The 12,239-nt window shown below is 35.1% G+C and overlaps 1 protein-coding gene across 18 annotated transcripts in view; it reads left to right on the top strand.

Moving 5' to 3' along the window:
• GPHN (gephyrin) overlaps positions 1-12,239 on the top strand; it is a 603,483-nt gene that overhangs the window by 525,329 nt on the left and 65,915 nt on the right. For 10 of the 18 annotated variants that reach the window (XM_087856023.1, XM_087856026.1, XM_087856029.1 and 7 more), the window contains 4 exons: positions 292-347; positions 5,997-6,116; positions 7,631-7,689; positions 8,707-8,860. In XM_087856023.1, the coding sequence (XP_087712149.1) occupies positions 292-347; positions 5,997-6,116; positions 7,631-7,689; positions 8,707-8,860 (389 nt within the window). Of the gene's footprint in view, positions 1-291; positions 348-5,996; positions 6,132-7,630; positions 7,690-8,706; positions 8,861-12,239 lie in introns of all 18 variants that reach the window. The other 8 variants (XM_087856022.1, XM_087856025.1, XM_087856027.1 and 5 more) reach the window with 1 other exon arrangement.

Here is a 12,239-nt window from a genome sequence, read left to right on the forward strand (position 1 = left end):
AAAAATTAAAAGTACAAGTATCAAATTATGGAGCAACAGGAAGACCATCTCCAGTGACACCAAGAAAGAGCATGATTAGAATCACTTCTACTGGTACTTCTGAATGATGGATACTAAAGATCAAACCAGTAGTAACATTGCCATTGTCTGGTCTAAGAGATCAGAAAAGTATTCCATTTTCCTGAAGCTTTATCTGATCTTTGATTCAAATTTTAAAATTCCAATACTAGATCCTTATTCCTTGCTGTAGGTACATTTTGATGTTTGTTCTTGGTTCTGTTCACCTCACAGCTGCTGATGGCCCAGGAGATCGTTTCATCATTGGGGAATCCCAAGCTGGTGAGCAGGTGAGATGCATAGGCCTGAAAGGCCCCAGATTTCAGTTTCATGGACTTTTATCATTGAATTCTAAGCTTCTACCATCATCGTAATGGAAATCTTAGAGGTGGATTAGATAGGTTATCAAAGAGATTAAAGGACGGTTCCCATGAGAAAGCCAAAATAATTCTTTTTTAACTGAAAGAAATCTGCATCTACTAATATATGGCATGGTTTTTTGGTATGTCCCACAGACGTACTCCACAAGCATTTTCCAGTCCTATGATTAGATTATTCTTTCTTCCTGTATAAACATTAATGTTCTGAGTAGACCTATAGTTTCTAGGTGATCTTCTCAGACTTTTCTCCAACCTATGTTACGAACAGGGAATCAGAAGAAACAAATCATTTAACATCTCTAGCTAATCACTTAGATTAGCTTTTCTCACTAGGGAGCTGGCCAGTGAACAGGTATATATATATTTCTATTAAGAAATGAAGCACTGATGGGCCATAATGGAAGTACAGTAGAAGTTCTCTTATTTAGTGCTTTTGAGTCTAGTAATTGGCCATTTAATTGGAAACAAGTGGAAAATTATTTTATATTTTTAAAATAAATGTAAGTTTAACTTAAGTGAACATCTGTTTGTCAATAATTTGATGGAGAGTTAATGCTTTTATTTTTAATAAATATCTACTATTTCAATTTCTATCTGGTCTTTCTTACATAAATCACACCCAAAAGCACCTATATGTGATTTCTAGTTTTGGTCTTTAATGTGGAAAAAAATTTAAGGACATTTGCAAAGTATCTAAATATAGAATCCTTCTAGATTTTTATTATATTTTTACAATTTTTTTACAGCTACTTCACCCACACCTAATTTGAGAGTTGTTTCCAGCATGATTTTTTAATTGAGTTTTTCCAAAGGTTTAACTTAATTTTTATAGAGAAAACTCTTTTCACACTCATGTATCATTAATTTATGTAATATTTATTTAAATTACATAATTCAGTAGCAACTACTGCCGCAAACTGGCACAAACAAGTTTGGGAAGAAACTCAATTGAACCGTAAAGCAGTACTTTACAATTATACAATAACAGCCTCGAAGTTAAGCATCATTATGATACTGTAAGCATCATTATGTTTAAGAGGAAATAGAGAACATATGTCAATCCACTGAATTTTGAAGGTTGTTTAAAAGAGCTCCTGCCTTATTAAATAGACCCAGAAGAAGACCAAGATACTTTTTTCCTCTGCTACTACTGAGCATTGATAAGCATTATATAAAAACAAAGGAGGATATGAATGAATGATTGAATGAATGAATGAATGTGGAGGTTTGGGCAAAAGCTATGTCCCATGCCTTTTCTTCCTTGGCTTAGTATGTACTCCTATAGGTACTGAAAATATGGAAAAGTTAAGGAAGTATATAGGAGAAGAATGGTGCCCATGGTGGTGACCCCAACTACTTCATCCCTATATCCAGGCATTGAAGAGAACTATGTATAAATCTCTGAAGCCAAGCCTGGCACTATACTGATTAGATGCTGTACACAGGCTGGTTTTAATCCTCATGACTGTTTTCCTGACAAAAAGAACACCTAGGCCTGGGTCCCTTTTTTATAAATGACTTGTATTATGACCTCATAATTTACTCGACTTCTTGATATGTATTTCACTCAGTGTTGGATGTCTAAAGCATCCATTTGTATAACAAAGGTACAAAGTACCAATTATTCTAGGTCTCTGATCTTCAATCGAGTCTATCTAACATTTATCAAACACAACTACTATGTGTACCAAGCACTGTGTTGGGTTCTAGGGATATAAAGTAAATTAAGATATGATTTCTACTCTTAAGAAGTTTACATCTAGTGGAGAAGACAGAATATAACAACTAAATATACTATATTAAGTGTTAAACTAATGCTATCAGCCATGTACTGTGGAGGACAATAGGGTGGTTGAGCGTTTCATCCTAGAAGGATTAAGAAAATAATATTGGAGCTGGACCTAAGAGGACTTTACAAAAACAGAAATGAGAAAAGGACATTCCAGGCGAAGAAAACAGTATAAATCAAGACACAGAGGTGTTTTTAAAAATTGTATGGAATGTTTAGGAAACCGCAAGTAGTTTGTGGTAGTCAAAACCTAGTATAAATAGATAGATAGGTAACGGATTATTAACTGCCTTGTGGTCTTCTTAAACCTTATTTACTAGTTAAGACTTCCAACTGCACTAGAGAACTAGGAACACAAAAGTCATGAAACTTAAAAGTTGCTAACTTCTTGTAAGGTCGATGGGAAAAAAAGAGGAAAACTGTACAAGAAAATGGGGTTTCTCTTCAAATTATCTGTGATGTCCTTTATCTATAACTAAGGTATCATACAGACTTCATAGCAATCTCAGAGATCTTACACGAGCCAAATTCCTCATTTATTGAAAGTACATATGCTTGAGAATTAGGTGCCATTGCATACAATGAGACAGTGATTTACAAAATGCTTTCTTGGTGTACCAAAATACTTGACTTTAAATCACTTACAGTGTAGCCCTATTGATTAGCACTGGACACTGTCAAAGAAAGTATTACATGATTATAAAGTGCTGTCATTGGGCAAATCTCAAAAAAACTCAACACCTCCATTAAGGAAAAATCAGGATTTTAACCATTTTTACTTTATATAAAACATATAAGGTATATCAGTAAAAATAAAAAAGAATGAGTTACTCTTAAAGAATTGTTACTCTTAACAATCTGAAAGAAGTACTTCATGTATTCCTAGAGTTTTTCAACTGATTCCATTCAATCGAGGTATATTATATGTTTACTCTAAGTGGATATATAAATATCTTTATATATCCAATAATATATTTTACATTGAATCTCATATAAGTGAGCTGGTAGAAACTCTTCACCTATCACTTAGATTTACTAATCTTAGAGAGAAGCCAAATTTTTTATTTACTAATCACATGAAAACAGTTCTTAAGAGTTGGCTTAAACCAAGAAGTAGAGAAAATTACAGACAGAACCATAATAAAACTTAAAGTAAATTTGCAGAATATGGTACACTGAACTGGACTAAATTGAGGCAGAGCTCCAAACTAACACTTCATCTTAAGAAGCAACTGTCCTGAAACTCACTTTAGGATTCACTTTCTGTGTTAACCAAAAAGGCACTTTCAGCAAAAGAAGAACCTATTTAGGCCTATATTAAATATCTTTGTTCCATAGGCTCTGAAGATAGTTTTAGCATTAGAACCTCTACTAAAAAATACATATATCAAAACTAATGTTTTTCATCAAAAATCACTGCACTGTAAAATGGCCATGTATAGTAGATTAAGAGATGTCCCAGACAATGAGTAAAATCTAGGTTGAAATTTTTTTTTAATTTTAATGCATTGGACCCTAAACTTTTCATATGAAATCCCATGCAGCATCTTGGTAGAAAATTACATAAAAATAGGGGTGCCTGGGTGGCTCAGATGGTTAAGCATTTGCCTTCGGCTTAGGTCATGATCCAGGGTCCTGGGATTGAGCCCTCCATCGGGCTCCCTGCTCAGTGGGGAGCCTGCTTCTCCCTCTGCCTCTGCCATTCCCTCCACTTGTAATCTCTGGCTCTATCTCTCTGTCAAATAAATAAATAAAATCTTTAAAAAAAAAAAAGGAAAAGAATCCAATTTGTAAAAAAAAAAAAATACATAAAAATGTAACCATTCCAAAAGCCTGGAATGTCTTTTATTCAAATAGCAGAATAAGGAAATATAAGATACATAGCTCAGTGCCAGAGCTGATCCCAAGAATCTCTTTTGCCAATAGCTATGGGAGAAAAGCAGGGAGAACACTGGAGTTTTAAGCCAAGAAGGATGGAATACTTTATGTAGTTGTTAGCTACTGAGACCATACATGTTCATTCATTCATTCCAGAAATATTTATTCACCACCAACTTTGTGCTAGACACGTTCTAGGCTTTGGTATGATAAAGCAACAAATATTTCTGGAGAAGGGGTGATTAAAGGGACTGTACCCAAGAAATAGGGTTAAGGGAAACCAACAAAGGAATGTTAATAGCCGGGTGCTAACAGTGATACTCCATTACCAACCACATCTAGGTCTAAAGCGGCAAAGGGAAAGAGTGGTACCTGGACCTGGGGAGATTCATAGCTATGAGATAGAGCCACCCAATAGGAGCTGTGGCCCTCAGTAATAAAGATGATGTAGCCATCACCAAACTGCAGCCCAGCAGGGAAAGAGCAAGCGAAATAAAAACCCTACTTTTCCCTTTCTCTTACCCTCTAATCTCTTCTTGACCACTCCCATTGACTGAACCTAATCAGAAGCCAGAGTGATGTGAGCCTGGATGAAATAGTCCATAGAGGTCAGCCTTCTGGGCCACAGCACAGGATAGAAAATGAAGATATGATCTGGAGAGGCAAACAAAAAATAAAACAAATCCCTGTCTTTGTAGGGCTTTTATTCTAGAATGTAATAATGCACTCAACACTGTACCTAGTATAAATCGAAGGGTTTGATAGTTTTGGCTATTGGTGGTATTGTTTCCAGTAATAATATTATTGAAAAAAGATTTTTAAGGCTCTTCTAATAAATAAATTTCCTGTTTTGCTTTGTACATCTAGTAGAGGGGTATTTTTCCTTAACCATTCCCTAAAAAATTTTTGATGTAGCAGAGAATATATAACATAAAATGTACCATTGTAACCATTTTTAAGTGTACAGTTCAGTAATGTTAAGTATATTACATTGTTGTGACCTAAGATTTTAAATACTTAACAAGAAGATATCTTTGGAAAGTTCTCTTTTTTTATCAGGAAATTAATATTATCTCAGAATTCTCTTTTAGGGGAAATTTGAAGCATTTCTTTTCCCAACTCTGACCTAAATCATTGGCCTATGAGGCCAAATCAAACCTATCAAATGGATCTTACAGAAATATGCTTTTCTCTATGCTGAGAGAAGTTTTCAGTGCAGGTCCTGGGGTCAGTCTCGTGTACCATCTGTATGAGAGCTCAGATAACAAAAATCTTGGATATAATGTTAAACACAAATTATTACAGACACTGGAATCATTTTTCAATTACTTAATTACATTTCTAGACTTTTATTATTGAAAGGTGAACTAATATGTTTTAGAAAGATTTTCAAGTGAAATAATTAGAATGATTTTTCTGACTTGCCTTTAATAAATCAAAAAGTTTAGTTAATAAAGTACTACATTTCTTAAACATCAAAACTTAAGTAAATGACCAACATGCTAGTTTTTCATAATTGTCTTTCATAAAATCACATTGCATGGCATTTTTTTCCTTAGAGACACTCAGATCACTTTACATATAGGTATTAAGAAAATTCACATTATTTGAGTGAGACACAATAGTGACAGTTGTTAAGTGACAGTTCTTCAAAAGGAGAACAGGGCACCAAGAAAGACATCTGTCTAATGGTCATTACCTTAAATCAAGTTAAAGCCTCTTTGGTGTAAATGAACCTGTTTGTGGGTGGTTTTTATTACATTGGACCAAAAGGAATAAAAGTACAAGATTTTCCTTTTATGGTTTGTTCCTAAAAATATTACATCTCCTGCAGACTTTTCCTTTGCAACAGCAAACTAAATCAATTCTTTCATACATGTTTGTATTTTCAGCCGACCCAGACAGTAATGCCAGGACAAGTCATGCGGGTTACAACAGGTGCTCCAATCCCCTGCGGTGCTGATGCAGTAGTACAAGTAGAAGATACCGAACTAATCAGGGAATCCGATGATGTACGTCATCACCAGGTCTCACTGCTCTGTTCCTATGGCAGTGTTATAAACCATGCCCATTTTCTGCAATGTTTATAAGATTAATCCAGTTGGGGTTTTGGTTTTTTTATTTGTTTGTTTGGTAATGTTGGGATCTTACATTGTAGTGTATGGGTCTCCAGTAAGTAGGAATTGCCTTATATTTGAAAATCTTTTGTTACAGGAGATGTTTTTATGATCATTACCATAATTACAACAGAATTTGAACCACATGATCCATGAAATTTCACATGCAAACAAGGAAGGAAATTACCTCAAGTAGAACAGCAGAGAGGTTAACTGTTGACATACCTTATAACAGAAATTTGTTCAAGACTAGCTTCTGATAATATGTGAAGAAGAATTTAACAAAGAATGCTTGGGAAAATTCTTGAATATTACACTAAGCCAAGTGTTTGAACCAAATAACCTTTCAACTCTGGTTTTCTATAATTCAGAAAAATCTTTGCCATCAAATGATAGCCTGGAAAAATTAAATTTATGTCGGTGCCCCCTCCATAGCCTACAATAAAGGATCCTGGGAATTTTCTTCGTCTAAACAGACCTTTTATCTCACCGAAACTAATGGCAATTATTGGAACCAGAGGATCAGCCACTAATAAAAGAATAGTTTCAACTGACATTTTAATGATTGGCTATCTTAACTCGTTTTTTGAAGTAGTTTAAGGTATTTTATATCTTGAATGCTGGGGCTAAAATAAATAATATTCTTCTGGGCTGGCTATATAGTAAAATTTGGGCATGCTGAGAGACAGCCACTTTTCTTGATCTGGGATTTTCTTTTTAATCACTTTCCCACATGTAAGGTTTATAAAATTCAACTCCTGGCATACAGATCAACACTGCCCGCTGTTAAACTGTCCAACAGATTTATTGGCATCAGGGAAACCAGCAGAGCATTGAAATCCAGAACACATGCATCCACAGACTCTGCCAGATGACAAGACACAGTTCCAGTGTCACAGTATTTTTCACAGCCCATAAATGTAAAATTAATGATCACCATTAATTTACAGAAATCTACTACCAGGAAAACTGTAAGTCCTTCACTGAAATTTCTGCAGATATTTGGGAAACTTGGCATGATTCGTGGGAATAGAAAAGACAAGTTATCTCCATCCACATTCGATGTATCTATTAGGGTAGCCACATAGATACATCTTGTGTTTCCCCTTGAGAATGCTACTTACAATGTAAGATCCAGTATTTGAATTGGTACAATTTTTAAAGGCATGAAAATTATGAAAAAGTTTTATTTATTTATAAATAAATGTATTGGCATCAAACCTAGTTTTTCAGGAACCTGTGGTAGAAATTTATCATGTTCACAATGTGTAGCAATGGTTCTGTTTCTCTATATTTGTATATATTCTAGACATACCTGATCATAAAAGCATCTGAGTAGCTAAATTGTATTGATCAGAAATTCTGTTAGATTATTCTGTTCAAAATTACATGATGTGCTCTTATTATAGGGCACTGAGGAACTTGAAGTACGAATTCTGGTACAAGCTCGACCAGGCCAAGATATCAGGTAAATTCATAAGGTATAGAATGTATAGCCACCTTTTGTTTCTACATTATCATGAACTCAGGAGAGCATGGCTATTATAAATCCACAGCTCGGTCATTTAGCCATTAGTGTTCAGGACTTTCAACAAGTAGCAAAATGAATTTTCTTAATTCTACATCTCATGTCTACTCTGCCTTCTTTTTCATAAACATAGTAAAGGAAAATGAAATAGTCAAAAGCAACATGAAAAGGAAGTAAAGTCATGAGCCTACTTAAATTAATCCTGCTTCCAGATAATCCAGAATTATCCAACCCCACCCCAGATAATCCAGAATTTGATACCAACACAGATAATACCAGAGTTGAGTTTTTATTGCAATTAGCTGATAGCCCCTCCTCTACTGACTACCAATAATAATAGAATAATCTGCTATTCTTTATATACAAAGATGAGACTACTGTCTTACCGTAAATAGTGCATATACTTTAAATTATTTTTCTTACATTGGAATATGTTTGCCCTGATCCCATCAATACTAATTTGCTCAAATGTCCTTATAACAAAGCTACAATTCCCATATCCCTGTGGCAAGAAGCCAAGCTGAGCAGACTTCTGTGGCCATAGACCTGGGCCAGCCTAAGTTGTCCGAATAGAAATTATTCCTGTTTTGTAACCTCATTAGTGTTATTTTCCTCATCTCAAAGCTAATATGCTATGGACCTCTTATCATTAAGGCCACTAGATATTTTCATATAAATTCTTGCCTTATATCAAAGAAAGTTTGCAGTTGGTATTTTTTAACTGTAATTTAGTACAAAGCAATTTGTAAAATAGTTTGCAAATGTGAAGTAACATATTCCTTAGCAATAATGGAAATCCTATTTCTAGTTTTTAGAAGCTTCTTATTTTATTATTCCGTTCCTGCCTCATCTCTTGACTTTTTTCTCCTCTTGAGTGTCCTCCTTCTTTGACACTAAAGTCAGTTGAGAAAATATTATTCTTAATCATACTGCTTATGGTTCTGCTTTGACTTTCAGACCCATCGGCCATGACATTAAAAGAGGGGAATGCGTTTTGGCCAAAGGAACCCATATGGGCCCCTCAGAAATTGGTCTTCTGGCAACTGTAGGTGTCACAGAGGTTGAAGTTAATAAGTTTCCAGTTGTTGCAGTCATGTCAACAGGGAATGAGGTAAGAAGAAAGGGGGGAAAGGGTGGAGGGGGGAGGTAATTGGACTTTCAGATAAAAGTCTTTTTGATCTCTGTTCTGTGTTGTAAGTAGAATGTGGATTATAGATTTTACCACATACCTGTAACAGAGAAATAATAAATTGGCCTCAGGATAGTTCAAGTACATTATAACCAATGACCTTTCCATACACCCAGTACATATAAACAAAGAATGTTGACTGCTAGCTATAGATGTTCAACTATGCAAATTTAGTGCTCAGTCTGTTAGGACAATGAATTCTACCTACCCTGCTGCTAAGATGATGGGCCAGCTCTGTGTGGGAAATAAATCAATGAATTGGGACACAATGGTTAGCCTTCATCTTGCTGGAAGTTCCATGTGATCCTTCATCACCAGGAAGAATTTGATAATCTTTTCTCTTTTTCTCCCAAGATAGCATCTTTAGTGGCATGCTTCTCAATATGTCAAATGTCATTTCAGCCCTGATTTAGGATGGGGATTTAGTCAATCTTTCTCTGAAAACTTTGAAAAATTTCCTTTTCCATGTTTTGCTTAGGTTATACAAAAAGTCAGAGGTTCTAACCAAACTGGGAATATTGAAAAATGGATCTGCTGGTAATTCAAAGCCTAAAAGCAGAATCAGAAACTACAGGGATTTTTTTAGACCTTCAGACCTTACTATTTTTAAAAAGATTAACAGGATTTCTTTTTTTCTCTCTCTTTTAATCTCTAATTTTATTCTGAAAATAAGCCATTTATTTGTTATCATTATTTTTAATTTCTTAAAGTCTTGGAAATGAACATTTTCAAAGGTCTCTCCACTACCCTTATAGCTCCTTTAGAAAGGGCAAAAGAAAAGAATAGAATATTTGTTTTGCTAATGGAGAGATGAATCAGGATTCTAGACCCAAATTTAGATGCACTGGTCATTTCCTAAAACTATTAATTGACCCAAAACATTCTTTTCAATTGATCTACATAGTGAAGATTTTAATATCCCTAGGACCAACTGACACTATGCTTAGCATCAGAAAGAAATTTCTGATAAACTGGTTGACTTAATGAACTATTCTTATTTATAATTTATTTATATGCTTTGTGCATCTAAGTGAGTTCATGGGGTTTGGGAAAGCTAAAGAGAATGAGCAAATTCATAAATAACTAGTTATTAGGCAACTTTGTTTAAGCTATATTTCTTGTATTCTTCCTAATGTTTTTGTAGGGCTGAACTATAGTCTCACTTATCCTCCACAGTACATTGGTAGTAATTTTTTAAAGCTCTCATACATTCTGTATTAAAACTGTTTGCTAGTGGTAAAGAAAAGTGATGGGGTAAGACTAGAGATGATACTTACATCATGGAATCTAAGGAAGAATTTGTAGTCCTAGTTCCCTGCCTCCATAGGCTTGATTATCCTTGCAGAGGCTTTGATAGATGCTATTTTCTGTGGCCTACTGTATTTATCATGGTTTTCCAAGGAAATAATATTTCTAAATCTAAAACAATCTAAAATAATGTTTCTAAATCCATAATCTCTGGTTCCATATAGCTCATCATTCCTTCCCTATTTCCATCCAAGATTAGCTGTTATTATGACTCTCTCTGATTATATAGTTTAGTTCAACAAATGTTTATTGGGTACCTCTGTGCCAGGCATTATACTGGAAACTGGGGATAAAAGAAATGAATAAAGTATAGTATCTCTTTTGAAGGCTTGAGATCTTAGACAGACAGAAAATAATGGGAAAAAATTATTTATTTTCAGAGAGGCCAAAAGAAATTACACTTGTCTGTTAATGTGGCAAGTCTGTTATTTAGTCAGTCACAGCACAAGATCCCTTTAAGTACTAACTGATTTCCCCTGATATGAATGGCTTCACAATATGTCCACTTTTGAATCCAGTGTGGTATGTTAGTAAGCAGAATAGTAGGAGCCTGAGGCAACCCCAAGAATGCCAAACAAGATGTCTGTGTATACTGTAGTTAGAACCTGCCCAATATTTGTGACTATATGTGTTTGTTTGGGATGAGGGAATTATTTCAAAATTGGGGAGGTACAGTTGTGAACTGTAACTAGTACAGAACAGTCAATGTAGACATTTGTTGGTTCCAACAAACTGTGTATGTTAACATTTAAGTAATACCATTCAGTAATTACATAAGTATGGCATACATTTCCAACTTCATGCATTTGTTCGATAAATATTTGTTAAGCATCTATTACATGCTGGAATGCCCATCAGGGATTATGTTAACTAAAATCAGACTTACAAGATATGAATACACTGTATCATGAGCCAGTTTATTTAGAAGGATTTTGAACAGGAAACTCAGTGTCCAGCAGGGCTGCATCAGACTTTCATCTTCAGTGGAACAAGTCCTCTTAATCATCTACACAGCCATTCAAGAGCTATTCTCTTTTTTCTTCAAGTGACATTCAGGTGCAAGGGAACAAGAATTATACTAGGAGAGTATGGGAACTACCAACTTAGAAGCCTGTCCTACAAAAGAATCAATATTTCTTATAACAGTGTTAGGCAGCTTCCAGAGTCCCTATGAGGGAAATGTCCAGATACAAGTGTTACAGCATTCACAAAAGCCCAAAGCTGAGGCTTCCCACTAGGTATCTATAGTTCATTTATAGTTCCTTCTAGTCCATATGCAAGTTACCAATCAGAGATTATTTTTGCCATAAGAAATGCTGCCTAGTAGTGAGATGACACTTCATCTTTATCAAATTTCCAGGGGAACAGAGCTAGAAAGTTAACCCAAGCTTAAATTTGTCCTTAGAGATGGGAAAGGGTTTTGTTAACTCTTTACCCTCACATAAGAGGGTGCATTGCCTGTAGGAAATAAGGAAATAATAATAAAACTGACTACAAGTTATTCTGCTTTTTATCATCACCATGCACTGGCAATTCTAAGCAAAGTCAGTGATAAAATATGCTCCACTGGGGCAAACCATTTCCACCACCCCTCCCCATTTAGTATGCTACCATACTGATGCCAGGCACTGTTCTGACTGCTCAGGATGTAGCAGCAAACAAGACAAACAAATTCCCTGTTGTTACAGAATTTATATTCTGATGGAGGCAGGGGAGGGGAGATAGTCAATGAACAAACAAATAGCGGTAAGTAGTATGAAGAAAAATAAAGGATGAGATCATAAAGACTAGTAGTAGAAGAGGTATATGCCATATATTACTGTTGAAACCTACCTTAACATCAGCCCTTTCATACTCTCCCCTATACAATAAGGCTGGAAGGCTGAAAACCCAATTTCCTGGGCTCTCTTTCTGGCTGTGGTCCTGTTAGGTTCTGTCACTGGGAATGCATTAACACAATATTAGAAGTTGGAAAGAAGTTAGCAGAAGTATA

Source organism: Ursus americanus, chromosome 26 (genome assembly GCF_024610735.1).
Source record: "Ursus americanus isolate L20-20 chromosome 26, mUrsAme1.1.p, whole genome shotgun sequence".
NCBI lineage: Eukaryota > Metazoa > Chordata > Mammalia > Carnivora > Ursidae > Ursus > Ursus americanus.